Here is an 18,347-nt window from a genome sequence, read left to right as displayed (position 1 = left end):
TTTATTGCACAGACAGTTAATGATTAACAAATGTCCAGCTGCCTGTGCAAGGAATGTTAATTACTTTGGGGAGGGAGGGAGGGAAAGATGACTACGCCTTTGCATAAGAAGTCTGGTATCACAGTTGACTTTGAAGGTAGTTTGAACATTACAGTTCCAATTTTAGTAGATTAATCAGAAATGGAAAAACAATCTCTGCCTCTCTCTTTGATATCTGGTTATACATATATGCTTCCATACCTGTGCTACTAGCTAGTATAGCAATATTTTGGGTTGCCCGAGTTTGTTCAGGCCATTTTAAAGTAAAAAGTGTGTAAGAAGAGGTGACAACTTGTTAAGAAGTGGATTATTTTCTGTATGGACATAGAGAAAACATGGCTAAAAAAAGAAAAAGTGATAAAAATCCAAGCAGTTCATAGTCCCCACTATTTCACATCATTCACAATCAGCTTTCTGAATGGGGACTTGTGTGTTAAGTAAATACAGAAGCCCAGAGATAAAGAACTGTGCTTGCAAATATTAAAAAAAAAAAAAAAAAAAGTCTTAGAACTTGCACTTTTCAATTAGCTTTTTGCTTGCTTAAAAATGTTCATGCTGAATGGTGAAATTTTGCAGTGAAATTGTGGACTGATTTGAATCTTTCCAGATACAGATAAGGTAGGGGAGAAGAGTGTGAGAAGGTTCAAAAACTGTTAGTGAAAGATGCGTTGTCAAGTCTTCATTGACTCAAATGACATGTCAGTTTTGATGTGCATTGTTTAATAAGAAATTAAGGGAGTGATGATTACAGTGAGGACAAGATTACTGCAGATTATGTGGATTAAATTGAAAGTGAATATTGATACAGCATGTGATGATAGGAGGAAATGGAGTAAGAAACATATGCCATGCTGTGTCTGTAGTTCCAGGGGTGATCAAAAAATCCTTTGGAAATTGAGTTGTTCAGTCTAATCAAACAAAAGAAGGACCAGCATTGGAGAATATATTGTTGAGAACAGTTATACACAGATACAGAGATTTCAGAAGGTCACCGAGTGCAATTCCATCTCTAGTCACTACAGATTCTCTGAATTTCTGAAACTAGGGAAAAATCTTCAGTGGTTCAGGAGCAAAATGCATTTTGTGCCTAAATGGTCTACTAGTTACCTACAATATCATAATGTTCTTTCAATTACGCCAAGTGTACTGGTGTAGAAAGAGTTGATCTACTTTTGTCATGGCTCTATGACAATTAAGCTTCTTGTCTGGTGGGAAGTTATTCACATCACTCTCTGCTATTTTTACTAAAGGTGCAGTTATCACCAACAAAAATGTCTCGGTGGGGAATAATTAAGAGGTTTCCAATGGAAATTCTAACAGAAAAACTCAGTGGTCTGTTTATCCAAATGTTTGCAGGTTCTACTATTAAGCATTAAATATTGAGTGAATTAAACTTATAGATTTTCTTTTAAGCTGTTAACTTGCATTAATTTCTGCTACCTTTAGTCATTTTTTTTTTTTTTTTTTTGTTTCTGGAAAATGTTGATTAAAACCATGCAAGCAGTTATCCATTATTTACATGACGAAGACCAAACTCATCTCCCAACAAGCATCCAGGGCACTTACAAATAAATATGCTTGCCATCTAATGAGTTATTTCTAGTTTTCTAGTTGCAAGTCTCCTTTTTAGCTGTTAAGTATTGATTCTTCAGTGTGCGTGTAAGAATTTGCTTATAAGCAGAGGATTTCTTATTTACTTGATTCAGTAATCATAAGCAAAGAGAATGAATATGTTTTTTTTAATCCCAAAGTTCTTGGTCTTCATGACTCTCCTGTCCTACTTGTAAACAGACGAGTTCAGAAACATTTCTTTGCATGGCCTTTTGTTTATTTTTATTCATATGCAAAGGCAAGTAATAAAAAAATAGCATAACAAGTACTGATCAATGTGGAATCTCCTCTGAATACATGAGTAGAAATAAAGTCTGAAAAAATAAACAGATACTTTGTGGGTTAATCTGACTTTGACAAGGATGAAAATGTCTTTTGACGCTACTGGATCCCAGATGCTTTAATCTCATGTCTTTGTTGATTTGCTTTCTTCTCCTAGCAGTTGCATGCCAACAGGTACACCAGCTCTTCTTTGTACACGTAAATCTGCTTGGGAGCAGCATTTCTGTTGACAGTAATTAAGTGCCATTGTGTATGTAGCTACCTGGTGCAGTAACATGAACAGCAGTAATAGCCTGATTTCCAGTATTCCTCAACATGCTACTTGCCTTTTGATATAGGTATCAGTATCTTTTCTTGCTCAGAGCTGGTCTGAGAACTGTCATTGTTAACCAGCAGTTTCTGCAACTCAAAATAGTCTGGAGACCAAAAGCTTGAAGCAAAACTGCAGCAGTCCAAAACACAAATCAGTATAAATAACATGCACAAGCTAAATGACATATTTTTTTTTCATGTGGGTTAGTCATGATCCAGTGTTGCTGTGGAGCACAGCTGTAAGTGCTGCTTACTAAAGAGGAGGACTGCTCTGTTGAACTTGCTGAGCCTTCAAAGTTACTTTTGTGGAAGTAATGTGAGGTAGGCTGCAATTGTTCAAGTTGCAACTAAAAAGGCAATTGGAGAAAAATGCTGTGTATCCAGGAAAAAGATTCTTGGGATACTAGAACAATTTTCCTTCTTTAAGACGGTCATTAAACTTTGAGATTTACTGATAGAAAGTGAATATACTTGTTGCAGAACTGTCCGGGTATTTTAATAGTTTGCAGAGGTCTAAACAGATAGATCCTTCTGGATCAACAGACCAGTTTCTGTACAATTAAATGTGTTGCTCTTATGCATAATTGGCTTCCCATGCGTCTCATTATTTTCCTTGTAGCCTCTTCTTCTGCCTAGGGGGGACCTGGGTTAATCTGTCAACTCCAGTTGGATTTGAAATTCCTGGGGCCATTCGCAGAGGAATTTCCCCTTCAGAGGCTCCCCATTTCCCAGTTAAGTTATTAGAGTGGTAGTATAACCACTCACATTGTCAACACTTCCTTAGTACTAGGAATACTGACAGTGAAGTTAGAAGGATTTTGCAGGGTGAAGCTAGAGTTCTAAAGAGCATCTATGTGTTCAGTTGTGTGTGTATATATGAAATTCTTATGAACTTTAACGAAGAACATAAAACCCCACAAAGGATGAATTTCTATGCACATGAAAGTACACGTACATTCTAAAAATGCGATTCCTTCTTTGGTGTTCATAAGTAAACAAACAGTAGACCTGTAGAGCCCTTCACTCGTTTCTGATTTACCTACGTTTCGGTAGAAATTCTCTGCTGGTCATGAAACTGTAGTAAGAAAGCAAGATTTAAAGGTAACTGAAAAGTGTAACAATATTATCCCAAAGTATCTTTTCTTAAACATAGTTACTTGTTCTAATTTTATGATATTGTGTAATTGTATTTCTTGGGCCACAGAAACCAGTTGTGTCTTTACCTGAAGACAAAAATCTCCCCTGAATAAGGGGGTGGATGACTGCAGCAATGATTTACGGATCCTGCAAACCTTGCTCATGTAACAGAGTAAGAGGACCTGCTTTTGTGGGTACTGAGAGCCCACATCCTTGGCCCAGAATCTGCTGGCAGGGTGTTCCATTTTCACTAATATTTTATAAACCTGCTGTAATGCTGATGTAGTAGTGCAGTCATGTTTTTTCAGCATGCTTTCTCTCAAATCATGAATGACTGCTCGTGTTAACAGCAAAGCTTGCTTTACTTGCTCTCTCTTCAAAGGAACATAGATCGTATGTGGCTGTATTACAATAATTTTTCCTATTGGCGTAAGAGTTAACATTTCATTTCCCTAATGTGTACTCATCAGGGGGTTTTTATGTCTCTCCATATCGAGCTTTAGCAACATGGTACTCTTCCTCTGTATAGCAATTATATTGCCTGTCCGAAAGCCTGACATACAAGCAGCCTAGCTGACAGAAATAAGCTGGAGCTATTAAAATAACCGTAAATGAGGCTGACAATAGGAGCTGTCTGCCATTGTCCCAAAAGATTTTCTGAACTGGAAGTAATTGGTTGAATTCTAAGGCAACCCCATCAGGGATCTTCTAATTGCGAAAATTCCCGCTCGCCACCCCCCGGCTTCCTGAAAGCAAGTTCACAATCTTTGTGGACCTTAGCAGATTTATTAGTTTTAGCCCAGGCTACCTAGTACTGAATCATAATTTCTGGGCATAATCTTTTATGTAGACAATTTTAAGAACGTGTTTTCAGAACTCTTTTCTTTTACAAATGGTCTAAACACTGTGTTTTCCGTTCATTTGACTTGTTTTTGTACAAATGTGCAGAAAGCACTGTGGCAGGAACTGGAAGCCAAAATGTTACTGGGTCAAAGTATTTACAACTCTTTCTTTTGCCCCATGTTTTGTTCTACTCTACGCATTTAACTAAGAAGTACAAAGCCTGTTTTCTCAATGTTTTAAAACTATAGTCTGTGTTTGGTGCAGTTTTATGCACGTCTTTGCTTCTAGGTTTTCCTACTATCTCTAGATGTTTACTTAAGTGATAGCTGCTCTTAACTGTTGAACATTCTGTATTTCTTCACGTCTCTCTGTAGCTACCTTGTTTATAAGCTGCATGTAGCAGAGATCAATAGTGATGCTTTCTCTTCCTCAGCTTGAACACAATTCAAATTAGTGCCGTCTGTTCATAGCTCAGAAGTGATGCATAAGCTGTTCTGTGTTCTAACTTTTATGTCAAGGTCTGGATTTGACCACGTGCTGGGCCTCTCTGGTTGCCAACTTTTTGCTCCAAAAAAGTGTTTTACTACAAATGCATTGGTAATTTCTATGCATTTACAGAAGTGAGTCTGCCAGGTTTGACTGTACGCTGTTAGCGTCTGACTGTTTCACTAACTACTTTCTGTTGTTCCATTAGTGTCACATGCAGAAATTGTTTAATTTCGAATACAGTAGGTTATTTAATGGAATTTGGGAGCTTTTGAAAACTTGTACTCATATCAAATTTACATAAGGTACAAAACTGGATTTGGCTATATATTTCATTACATCTGGACAGTTCATTGAAGTTAAATCTGAGAGATAAAACAGGTCATCATTTTATTATGATTGAGGTTTTACTTTGTTCAGTTTGGTTTTGTTCAGTTTAAATCTCAAATCTGTTCTGATGATGATGGTTCCTATACTCTGTTAAGGGTTCTGTGGGCTCTAAAGACCATGTATGCTCTGCAGTGATACTCTTCCCCTTCCACCTCCCTGAACTTGCAATACCTAGTCCCTGGAAAGAGAACAAGCAGTAGTGGACTTGACATGTTTGAAGGTCTTGCAGCTGCACGGTGAAATGGCATTTACCAGTTAAAGGACTTGTGCTTATTTACTACAGTTCCATCAACTTGCTGATACTGGTAGTGATAGGTTAATCAAACTTTCTAAGCCCTCATTTGTTAGAAAATGGGTAATTTGTCCTTGAAACAGTAACAAGGGTTGCTTTCCATTTAACAGTCCTGTCTGAGCATGATTTCTCAGCTGGTAGTGCACAAGACACAACTTGAAATGTATACGGCTTTCTATTTCAAAGAGCTATAAATAGAATTTCATTCAGTTTTCTGGGAATCTGCCTTTATAAATGCTGACAAAGGACTTATAATTCCAACATATACTTTTAGCTTATTTTCGGTATTTTTTTTTCCTAGCTTCTGAAATTTTTCTGAGGATTCTCTGAAGAAGAAATTGTGAAGTTTTAAGTTTTTTTCATTGCCTTTCTTCAGTACTTATAAAGAAAACTAGGGAAGTGATTGTCACCTCTGTACTCGGCACTGGTGAGGCCCCACCTCGAGTGCTGTGTCCAGTTTTGGGCCCCTCACTAACAGAAAGACACTGAGGTGCTGGAGCGTGTCCAGAGAAGGGCAACGGAGCTGGTGAGGAGTCTGGAGCACAAGCCTTGTGAGGAGCGGCTGAGGGAGCTGGGGGTGTTCAGCCTGGAGAAAAGGAGGCTGAGGGGAGACCTTCTCGCTCTCTACAACTGGTTGTAGCCAGGTGGGGGTCAGTCTCCTCTCCAAGTAACAGGCAATAGGACAAAAGGAAATGGCCTCAAGTTGTGCCAGGGGAGGTTTAGATTGACTATTAGGAAAAATTTCTACACTGAAAGGGTTATCAAACATTGGAACAGGCTGCCCAGGGAAGTGGTGGAGTCCCCATCCTTGGAGGTATTTAAAAGACATGGAGATGTGGTGCTGAGGGACGTGGTTTAGTGGTGGTTTTGGCAGTGTTAGGTTGATGGTTGGACTTGACAATCTTAAAGGTCTTTTCTGACCTAAACGGTTCTATGATTATATCTAAAAACTGAATCAGAATGTGTTAATTTAAGATTCAGCTTTACTTCGGCAAAATAGAAGAATCATTGATTGGTTGAAAAGTAACAATGAAACTCTTTCCAACTAGATTGAATTATGAGTTATGCACGTTCATGTTCCTCAGACATGTTTGCAAACAAGTAATCTGAATTCTTCATGAGTTATGCAAAATGCAATATCGATGGTTTGTTGCTAGGTTACAGTCTTCCTAGCTGTGCCTAATTAATGCTCCTGGAGACAGGAGAGCAGTGAACACCTTGTTCATGTGTGATTCAAAGGCAAGCAACAGTTGCTAATACTTTCTGCTCTCCTTCAGGGCTGCAACCAAGGATTATTTATATTCTGAAACGGTACGGTTCAGTCTGTGTGAATCTTCAGATGCAAGAAGTCTGATATGCGAGTAGCTTGCGTTGTCAGTGATAAGCTTTAAATTGCGATGGAGTTGAAGAGCAAATCATATTTCTCTGAGTGGCTGTTGCACTTTGTTCCATAGAGGCGTAAAACACATAATGCTTCCTGTTCAAAGGGCATATGTGATACAAGTAAGGGAGGTTGGCACTTTTCCAGCTCAGTTTATTTATCAAAAATATTACTTCTCTTAAAGGAGGGATTGTATATACTTTTTAAAAAGTCCTGCTGCAGGTCTTTAGTGTTTCAAGAGCTAGAGAGCAGTGCCTCTCTTGGCATTCTGCCCTGTTTATAGAGCGGACGAGCTGACGTTTCACTTCTGTAAAAGAAATCTCATTCCATTCCTTCTTTAGAAGGAGATTGTTTCAAGGAGTTCACAGGATGGAGATTTTGGTCTTTTCAACTGACGTTTTAAGTGCTGAGTAGTTCCTTGTCTCTGTGGCAGGACATACTTGAAATCTCCAGTGCTTAAGGACAGTTGGTTTGTGTAGAATAAAGATCAGTGTGAGACTGTGCTGCCTTTGTTTGTTTTGGTTTTACCAAGTGATTATTACTTGACTGATCAAATAATATTAAATTTTGTTGACATTAGCATTGGATGCTATTTTAGAAGAACTGTAGGCTTAAGGCTTAGTTGTCCCTTACAGCAGTGCTTGGTATAGCCCTGAGTTACAGTAGCACAACAGCCTCAGGGAAAGAAAGAATTTTTTCTTGGGAGTTCAGTAGGTTACATGTTTCAAAACCTTCACTTTATTGAACTCTTGATGGCATGCAGGGTTGTGCTGTACTTGGTTGCTCCTTCAAGGCATTTCCCAATGTCAGACTGCAGTGGTGGCCAGAAGTTATCAGAAAGAAGTTAAGAAGAAGTTAACAGAAATAGAGATAAATTGGCTGGAGGATATTATATTTTTTTTTAATTGCTCTAGAAGTGGAAAGAATCTGAGCTATGACACTGGTCACAATTAGTAATAGAGGCACAATTTAAACTGAGTGCTACAGTTAGGTGTAGTACTTGTAAACAGTACACTCCAGTCTGCCTGTTTTATCTTGTGCAGGTGGGTGCTATAACTATTAATAAACTTGCTTTTTTTTTCACAAGTCACCTTGCTTTCTCTTACCGTGTCTGACAGGGAGCATAAAGTGGAGAAAAAAAAATGACAAAAAACTCATGCATAACACACAGGATTGCACTTGCCAACTGTCCTGGTTTGACTGTGCCTCTGGAAGTTACTCAAGGGGAAAAGGAGGACAAAAGAGTATGGATGTGTTCCTCTTTGAGGCCTCTGGGGACTGCTGAGAAGCAGACAAGCGCTGCATCTTCTCCGATGCCAGATGCTCTTTCCTGTTTTGTTGTTTGGTGTGTTTGGTTCTTTTTTTTTTTTTATCCTGTCAGCTCTGCTGTAGCCTCTGTATTTATACAGCGCAGGAAAATGCTCATCGTGTCATGGCAGGTAATAATCTAAGAAAGAGAGGTGTATTGCAGGAAAGGCAAAAAGAGAACATATAAAAGAGATGAATAGGAACAAGAAGTCTGCCAAGGAAGTTGTCTGCATTCATCTGTGTTCGATCTGGATAGTGTTGAAGGACTACACTGTCACTACATTGCACCAGAAGGCAAAGTATGGGTTAGAACACGTGCTATTTTAAATAAGGTGACCTGGGCAGAAATGCAAAGTTAATTAAAGTGGAAAATAATTAAAGTAAAATGTTTTTGTTTTTCTGGCCTATTCTCGTTGTGAGAGTGTGGAGATTTTAGTGACAACCTGAGAAAACTGTCTGTTCTGAATTGCTTAACATTGAAAACCAAAGTATGATAGTATTATGTTTAGTAAGATTTTATTTAAAAACCAAAACAACCAAACCACTAATCATTGAGGCGTCTGCGATTCTTTCTTTGTTTTAATAACAACTAAGCAAAGTTCCACAAAGTGTAAAGCAGAAATTTGTCCAGAAAAACTAAGCTACTGGCAGTTGAGATTCTTTGGACCCTTGCCCGCATAAAAAGCTAATTTAATAAATATTAGTAACTTTCTGGAAAATATATGCAACCTATCTAGAGGTAGCAGAGATTCGAGTAGTACACCTCAGTCTGTGCTGAGTGTTTCCCCAAATTTTATTTTTAATTCAAAAGATCTTGTAGACCTTAGTGACAGTTCACAGGGCAGTGACTTACCGTTTGTTTAGAATTCAAGACCAAGTTGCAGTCTGTGTTGGTGCGTTGGCAGGCGTAGTGCCATTGAGGGACAGCATGCCCCTGTGTTTGTAACAGGCTTAATCCACTCACTTTTAAATCTCTGATTTGGATTGGTTGTTCATTGAAGGTCACATTTGATCAAAACCTTTGTTCATGCAGTTCTTAAAATACTGCCTTCCCTCCCCCCCCCCGCCAAGAGATGGCTTTTAAAGCAGCTGAAGAAGCTTTTTTATTTGCCCAGCTTATTAGAATTTAGATTAATTAAGTTTGTAATCAGATTTCAAGCATCGTGTTCCAGGCCAGGGATTTCTCTTAGTTTGTTTCAAACGTCACTCCCAGGGTAAATTCTGCTAAACTGCATTTTCATGCTTTGCTGAGAAATGATTGCAGGTTTTGATTTCCATTACAGAATCATTAATATTGTTAATGAGAGTTCTCATGGATAAGCGCACTTAAGGAGGATCATCCCTGGGAATTTGGGGTATTATAGTTTGAGCATTTGTTAATTAGATAGAACTGGCATATGTAAGACTGTCAGATTTGAGGTGGATTTGTATGTTTATTTTTGTTTTAAGAGTGACTTTGTTTGTAGTGACTTGGGTTTGGGGATTTAAATTGCAAGTAATGTTGGTTCTTGTTGAGAGTGGAGTTGACGTTCTGATTTTTCCTCAGTTGCTGTGTTCATAAACCAGCCTGTTCCTGTGTATTGAATTCTATTCTATAGTATTCACTTAGGACTTTTTCCTTCTTTTAATGAAATTGATAGAAAGTCCTATTGTATCAAGTGGGAACAATATCTAGTCTAAAATGTCAAACATGTGAATATTGTAAAATCAGCTCTGATGTCCTCTTGCAGATGGCTGAGAAACATTTCATCAGAGCTCTTTTGTACTTCCCTCTGGTGGTTAGTGACTGAATATGAATTTCTTTTTATCCTGGCCACCTGAAAGGCTTCAAGATTGCATATCCAGCCAAGTGAAAAATGTTTTTGGAATCCTTGCTTCACTGTATTTTTTTGAACAATAATATTTACAAGCCTTTAGGATTACCATACATGCTGAAGATTCTTTAGTGGTGCTCTGTGGAAGGTTTCTCTATTTGTCTTGCTGTGTAAAAAGCAAATGGTTTGTAAAAGTTAAAATTGTCAAATTGCCCCAGTGTAGAGAAGGGATGGGAAATTTGCTGATGAAAGATTTTTCTGTGAGTGGGAGAAGAGTTAGAGCAGAGATGGAGCTTTTACAGCATTGAAGATATAATAGAAGCACTTAAGCTGTACTCCCTAAATGTGCTTTGCACCACTTGAAGAAAAAAGTGAAAATACTTGCCAGGAGCCTAAGTATGCTGTTGAAACTGATGATACTGATCAACATCTTTCTGATGCTTAATGGATCTAGCCGATTGCGAGATTAAAACAAATTAACTCTCACCTAGATTGCTTTATTACTTCTCTTTGATACATGAGTTCTCATCATTTTTCTCTCTGCTGTCTTGAGAACCACTAGAACTAGAAGCCAGTGAATTTATGAACTCGGGGAGTGCTGGCTTTCAGACAGCATACAGTATTATGCTGCCCTAATATGTAAAATAAGCCACTAGAATCAATGTTTGCAAAAGCAGAGAGTTGGCACACCAACCATTGATATTTTAAGGACTGGTTCTAGATCTGTGATTTGGAGGGAGAACTATTGTTGTCTTTGTTTAAAAAAAAAAAAAAAGTTGTCTTCGTTAAATTCTTTGGGCTTGTGTTTTTTAGAAGGTAAGCTACTGAAGTTTACATGCATTTGTATTCATTATTGTTGCATAGAAATTAAAGATGAAGCTATTAGCGTTCTCGTAGGCAAAATCAGGAAAGATTTAGTGATGAACTTGCAGGAGCAATTTCAACTAGAATAATGAGAAAAGTATGGTGTTTTGCAATTACTGATATAAGGTCAGATTGCACAGTAATGTTAAAAGGGAAAAAAACTCAAGTACTCCCTGTAGTTGTGTCCATTTAGTGTTGATTGTGTTTTGTGTCATGAAGTGCTGATGCAGAACCAAAAGAAGTTCAGGTTTTGGGAGTCAGAGCTTCCCCTCACCCCCAGGCACGTGTACGGGATCGGTATCTGTTCCATTTTATTGCTGGGTGGAATCAACTAACTGGAAGAGAGCTGAGTCATATTAATAGACCAGTCGTCCCTTCCCTCCTGGCGCCTGCAGCTTTGAGTGATGAAGGACACCTAGGTGTGGTGGCCTCTCCTCCACCCCCCTCAATGTGTGAGGGGTGAAGGGAAACTTTTGCTCCCTGTCTTCCTGTCCCCTTTTGCATGGCTTTTATGTTGGAGGAATGTTATTTTGAGCTTTCATTTTTAATATTGTCAAAGTAATCCACCTATGCGCAATGCCCGTAGTAAGTTTTCCACCTTGCATACATACCTGTCTGTTCCATCTATTTTAAACTGTAAGGGGGGTACACGAAGGGTTTTTCAAGTTTCAAGTACCCTCTATGCCTCTAGGAAATGTTCATTCAGGAGCTGATCTGTTGATTAGTGTTAAACAGTTACATAGACATTTTGGCATATCTGACTGATCATAAAATTGTTTTCCTAGATGCTTCCTACTTCAGTTTGGAATTATAAACAGCACATACAAAAGAAGTGTTCACCCAACAATTCGAGATCTGTCCTGTGAGAAACATGAGAAAAAGGAAAAAATAATTCTAGTGAATGAGATTTCATGTTACTTTGACTAATGCACGCTCAGAGTGCGGGTGACCCTGTAGAAAACAAGAGACATTCTGAAAAACAGAGCTACCCTGTTGGGTAAACATCTGTGTTACATGAGATGGTCAGATGAGCAGACAGATTACAAGCCTTTCATTGAACTTTTCTGCAAAAGTCAGTGTAAAATATACAGAAATAACATCATATATGCAGATCTAATTTGAAATTAAAAACTAACCAAAAATTAAAGTTGCCCGTGTGTGCTGTATCGTACTGTTGGTCACTATCCCTATAAACTTTTTACATATTTCTTTTTGAGATACTGTTGTTACTGGGGTTTTGGCGTGGTACTCTTCCCCCCCCACCCCCCCTCACCCTGGCTTTTTGTCCCTTGTGAAGTACATGACTTCAGAGAAGGACGCTTGAGAACTGATAGTCCACAAAAGCAAAATAGGTTTAGTCGTCTTTTTCCTTGCGGTAGGCTTTGATAACTAAGGTGGCAGAATTTGTAAAGGCCAGCTGAGCAGATTGCAGGAGGAGAGCTCCATTACCACGATAGTTTCTTTTTATGTTTCTTGAAAATCAGGCAAGGCTATCTTAAAATTAATCTGCCGCTTCTGATGTAGCCACTGTTAAGAAAGCAGGACGGGTGTAAAATGGTAACGGTTGCTCAGTTCAGCGCATGAGCCTGCCCACTGTGCTCTGCACAGGTCACAAGCAAGAGAGCAGCATTGTTGGAAGTCTCGCTAAAAGGGAATTACTACGGTCTAGTCTTGTGTTTGGGTAGGACATGAAGGTTTTACAGAATTTCCCAAGGCATACATGGAGTCTACCCAGGCTTAAGATGAAGTGCTTGCCTGCCACATCCAGCATTTAGGTTTAGAAGTGAGGCCACAGTAATTAACAAATTTATTTACTCCTAAGCAAGTCTCTGGGCTGAAGTAGAGACGTGCAAAAGGTGTAACGTGAGTTACAAAAATAGAATCCAGGTAATGGGGTGCTCAAGGCTTCATGTCCATTTTTAATACCAAATTTATGTACATTAACAGTCAGAAACTACGCAGGTAACCACAGCACAAATCCAGTGACTACACAGGATTATTATTTTTTTAAAATAATAAACCTACCATCAGACAAAATATAAATACTGAGATGAAGAGACTGGAAATGTAAAGTGCTAATAACCTTAAAATTGACACCTTGGCTTAGTTTTTGGTGATTTTCCTCTGGAAAAAAAAAATAATTATAAAGCCACCAGTTTGCTTTCAAGAAAACTTTTATGGACTGCATGTAATGCATGTATATTTTCAAACTGCAGTGCCCCTTCTTTTTATCCCAGTTCTGAAGCCTTTGACACTATATAAAACCAGTTTGCACACTGACATCTGGTGGTAGTTCTGAAACGCTGTGTTGCTTGAAATGCTATATATGGGTATTTTGCAGGGCTAAGCATTAGGTGCTACCCCCTCCAGCCCTTCTGGAGTCATCTCACCGATATCTTATAATTTCAGATGGTCATCACCAGACCTTTATGCAGCTTCCCACAAGGCAAAGAAAGTAATGAATAAATGAGTAATTCCTCAATATTTATCTTATTTTGCTCAGCTGGTATGAAGCATTAAAAAACGTGTCTGGAGTGTGTGAAGGAAATGCTGGTTGAGTTAATTCCTTTCCTTTAGAACTCCTGTAGAAGTGCAGTGGCATAGTTTTATCGAGGTCCTGTTTTACTGGTGGTGTATCTGTAGATGTTGTGTGAAGTAAACGAGCTCAGAAGGGCCACATTACACATAGTCCCATTATGTGGCTTTGTCCAGAGTCCAAAACCGGCTGTCATGGTGATAGTTTGACTCATCCCGGCTCCAATCCCGATCAGGCCTGGTGTGTCTTGTGTAACAAACAATAAAAGCCATGACAAAGCCCTTCGAGATTTCCACAGAAATGGTTGCAAGGGCTTGCTGTGTCCCTCAGCCTGACGAGTATCAGGTTCATTTTAAGTTGTATTTAGACAACCTCTCAAATAGGCCAACCTGTAAGAGTGACCGGTTCAGGAAAAGGAAAATGCAAAGTTTTATTATGCCATGATTGCATGAATCCATTTAATATTCCTCCCTCATCATATAGGTTACACCACGTCACATACCCTTTTGACACATGCATATTATGACTGTCCCTATAGAGGAAGCTGCTTATAAAAGTAGATCTGTATTTTCTTCCCAGTGGATAAAAACTAGAGTCCCTCCTTCTTTGTTTAGTTGTGGCTCAGGCAAGCTTCTGTAGGCTCAGCAGACAGATTTTTATTAAGTTTGTGAATTGTGTAGCTGTTCCTTAAATGGTAATTCATTTTCTGTGTGTAAAATTGAGCTAAGCGCTGCTTTCCTTTGCCAGAGTAATGGCAGCCATTGGTTGGTCCTGATGCTGCAAAGCTTTGCTTCAGACATAACTTTTGTTTTCTTTTCTGTGAAGTTTGTGTGAACCCAAATAAGCACATAAAGAAAATTCAGTTAAATAATTCATTTGGGCACACAGATAAGAATGTTTCACATTTAAGTATCTTCTCATTAATATGAGTAATGGTAAACAGTTCAAGAGTTTGGCGTCTAAATCAGATAGTTTAATATGGTATAAAATTCACTGTAATCAGTGATGAGTAAAGAGGGTCATTCAAGTCCCGAAAGACTGTGAATTACTCATTATATTTAATCTTTTAGGCAAAATAGCTTTTATGAATAGAGCTAATTGATCTGATAAATCTCAAAGGGTGTTGAAAAGGAAATTAAGTAATATATTGTTTTAATATCTGTAATGCATAATTGCTGAAAACCGTTGTAGTACTCTTATTTTTTTTGTGGCTTCAGGTTAGCCTCAATATGTTTGCGTATATTAACACAGATTGTAGAATCGGTGTCAGTTATTTTGAACTCGTGTTAATTTTTATTTAACCTTGTTGCTTACTGTATTTTTATACACTTCTGCATACTTACTGAGCATTTTCTAATTATCTTTCTTCCTATTAAACAGGTATTATTGAGACTGCAGATCGCCTGGATCGTGAGACTACTTCACATTACTGGTTAACTGTTTATGCAACAGACCAAGGCGTTGTCCCTTTGTCATCTTTCATTGAAATCTACATAGAAGTCGGGGATGTCAATGACAATGCTCCTCAGACCACAGAACCAGTTTATTACCCAGAGGTCATGGAAAACTCACCTAAGGATGTGTCCGTCATTCAAATTGAGGCATTTGATCCAGATTCTAGCTCAAGTGAAAAATTAACCTACAAGATTACAAGTGGAAATCCACAGGGATTCTTTTCCATAAACCCCAAAACTGGTAAGTACAATACAGTATTTAATTTTACGTGTGGATGAATCAACGTATTTGCGTAAATGCATAAACCAGGCAAAACCAAGGCCTTTGGCTTAACACTGTAACCATGCTTTTACAATAGTTAAGAGTTAACCTGGTATCTTGGGCTGTGTCAATAATAGTAAGTTCCACAAACAAGTAGAAGAGAATTTGAGAGTGAAGTAGTTGGTTCAAAGTACTTGAGAACCACATCGTGTGCATTTTGGGAAGGTTTACTTCAGAGTAGCTCCACTCTAGACTGGTCAAAGCCCATTTGCTTTTTTGATTTTGTAGTGCAGTAAATATCCTCTTGGAATACATATTTTAGCTTAGTTTCATCCAAACTGTTTCAGCAGTCTCAGTCTTTAAATTTTCAGGCCTAGGGTTTTTGTCAGGCTTTTGGGTTGTTTTTTTTTTCCTCAGGGTAGTGTTAGTCTAAGCAAGGCAAGCCATTGATTAACTGCAAACTCACTTGTCCCACAGTCCAAAGGGACTATCTTTGTAATTTTAGCTGTTGTAAGAGATACAAAATCTGGAAGATAATTTGCAGGTGTGGTTGTTACATAAAGAAAAGAAAGAGTCTGAGTTCAGTGGTTGTTTTGAAACCTTCGGGCGGGGGGAAAAATATATGGAGGTTTTAACAGGAAAGTACAAATATTAGAAGCAAGTGACCTTTTGGTAACTGTGAGTTACAAATGTGTGTAAGGCAGAGAGACAGGAAACAAAATAAACCATTTTAACTGAAGCTACACAGCAATTTTGAAAACAATGTAAAGGCTGCCTACCGTCCCTCCTTCTGAATGAAAGCAGAGAAAAGAGTACATACACTGGATGTTTTTTCCACAGATCTTTCATAATGGTAAAGAAGGGTTTGGTTTTAAATAATATTTTGCTGGGTTGGATGCAGCTTAGCTTTTCATATGTTGCATTTAGGTACTGTTTCACAGTATAAATTATAGGAGATGCCTCCGATTCATTCATCCGGAAATGTCTTCTCTGAATCCAGAGATTTTTAGACTAGTAGTGCTATAGAGATGTAGACTGACTTTAATCTGTAACAAAGCTAGTAAGTAGAAGAGAGCAATAGAAACCTTACTCATTTAGCTCTTGCTCATTCGTGGAGAGAATTTCAGGGGATTTAAAGGAGCAAAAACTGGGTGAAAAATATGTTTTGAAGGCTGGGTTGACACTATGGCCTTCATTGTGTTTCATAGTTGTTGCGTTTTAGGGTATGAAGGACTTGGGTGCTGTATCAGCTGTAATTGCTATGTCAGCAAAGCTCTGAGTGCAAACACAGGTATGTTATTTGGGTTATTTCTGACAATGACTTCTTTGTCAGCATGTGCTGCATCTGCTTGTGAAGACATTGCCAAGAGGGACATATGAAATAGCTGTAGGAACAGAAGATCTTTAGCATAGTTAAAGCCTATATCTAAATACTATATTTATGGAAGCATTGGGTTTAGAACAAAGGCAGCCTAAGAAGTAAAACAAGAAAAATTCAACCCCAAAGTTTTCTGAAGTGAATGCAGAAACTGTGTGCATGTGTGCATTATTTCTTTATATTTCTCTGCTTACACATGATGCAAAAGAAAAAAATGTTCTGCTTATCTGTCTACTTCTTGCCCTTGCTGTTTTTGAAAAGCACTGTTTGCTTGCTACTTTGCTATTTCTTGTTGTCTCAATCAGTGATACTGGTAAAACTGGGAGTAAAATTGCCTGTGAGTTGGGTGGAAAGAACTGAGTGACTGCAGTACTCAAATTGCAAGTGAACATAAACTCTACCTACATTCATTAACTCTTTACTATATAACTGGCTAATTATTTTTGGTTGCTGTTTCCATATTTTTTATGTAGTTTGTTTTCTTTTCCTCTTTCTTCCAGTCCTTTCCTACTCCTCTCTGCCTTCTGTATCATTATGCAGCATTTTCCAAACTTTGTTTTTAAAAAAGACACTTTCATGCCTCCCTTACCTAAGTTTTGAGATGAAGAAACATCTTTATTCCTATTTAATGGATAGAAGAAGTAGGGCAGTGGGGGATTGTGACTTGTCTTCAGGCGGAGTTTGTTGTTTTCCACATCAGTTGCTTACTGCCGATCTCCTTTATGTTAGAAAGGGAGCTTGAGGGAGCTCAACACACTAGATGGTGAAGTGATAAGGAACACTTAATAGAAAGCTAATAAAGATTTTCTGTCAAGAGAGTTTCTTACTTGCCTTTATTGTGGCATGCATACTGTAGAAGCAAGCAGTGCAGTTCGGAGTCCTTCTCAGCTCTGTGTTAAAGGGGGGAAAAAAAAACCAACAAAACCAAATGGGAATAATCATTCAATTATGTTTCAGAATACAAGCACTGAGAAGAAAACAATCTCCCTCTGATTTACATTCAGAAGGAGAATTATTTATTTTTTTTCAGAAATATAGTTAAAATCACAGGTATAGGTAAATTCAGTGATGTCTATTACTGTTAAAATGGTAATGCTAGATAGGCATAATAAACACAGACAGGGAGGGGAAGAGAAGAGGTGGGCAGAGGAGAAGGGAAACATCTTTGGCTGGTTTCTGTTGTGTTCCCAGTGTGCACTCATATAATTTGAATGAGTATTAATTAGCTAACTCGTGTATATTGTCTTCCTGTTACATAGGACACTCGATTTCATGCAATCTAACAGGCTGTCTTGTTTTTCCTGTACGTGTTTGGTTTGAAACTGTCAACCTGCAGTAGGCATTAATGTACTGATGAGTTTTGACTGAAGTTATCAGGATCATAACTTCCCCCGTCTCTCTTCTGTCTATTAGAAATCAAATACTTTTAACCTGAATAGATCTTATTTTGGGTGAAAGCTCTTTCGCTAGGATTGGGATGATAAGGAGTTGAAAAATCACTTTAAAAGACACTGGTTATTGTACTTATAACAGTGTATTTTATCTCCCTCAATTAATTAAAACAGGCCTCAGCTGAAGAGTGCGTTTGACTAGAATTAGTGAGATCAAATCCTGTCTTGTTTGCTTATGCAGGTATGTTAGTTACCCTTGTTGGACCTTGTGAGGCTATTGCACTGTAAGGTGTTTGTCAAAGGAGAGAAACCTTCACAGGGCCCCAGGTTTCACTTCCAGCCAAAGGGGAGATAGGGCTGGAACACGAATCGAGTCTTTAACTGTATCCCGTTACAACACTGAAAGTGACAGAGTAAGAGAGTTAAGCGTGTGATGTTATTTCGGGCCACTGTGCAGCCCTAAAGGCAAATTGAGGACTGCAATGGCATTCAGTCCAAGTCAAGGAAAGGCTAGAGTTGGGATTCTTAAAATATGTGGCGAGTGCTAAAAATATGTTCCAGTTGATA

At 38.3% G+C, this 18,347-nt stretch overlaps 1 protein-coding gene across 7 annotated transcripts in view; it reads left to right on the top strand.

Annotated features, from left to right (window-relative positions):
* Nucleotides 1-18,347, top strand: part of FAT1 (FAT atypical cadherin 1) — a 112,776-nt gene that overhangs the window by 23,258 nt on the left and 71,171 nt on the right. For all 7 annotated transcript variants that reach the window (XM_054202891.1, XM_054202894.1, XM_054202893.1 and 4 more), the window contains one exon: nucleotides 14,676-14,990. In XM_054202891.1, the coding sequence (XP_054058866.1) occupies nucleotides 14,676-14,990 (315 nt within the window). The remainder of the gene's footprint in view (nucleotides 1-14,675; nucleotides 14,991-18,347) is intronic.

Source organism: Rissa tridactyla, chromosome 5, assembly GCF_028500815.1.
Source record: "Rissa tridactyla isolate bRisTri1 chromosome 5, bRisTri1.patW.cur.20221130, whole genome shotgun sequence".
Taxonomy (NCBI): Eukaryota; Metazoa; Chordata; class Aves; order Charadriiformes; family Laridae; genus Rissa; species Rissa tridactyla.
The sequence above is the reverse complement of the archived record's forward strand: the minus strand, read 5'-3'. Positions and strand labels throughout refer to the sequence as shown.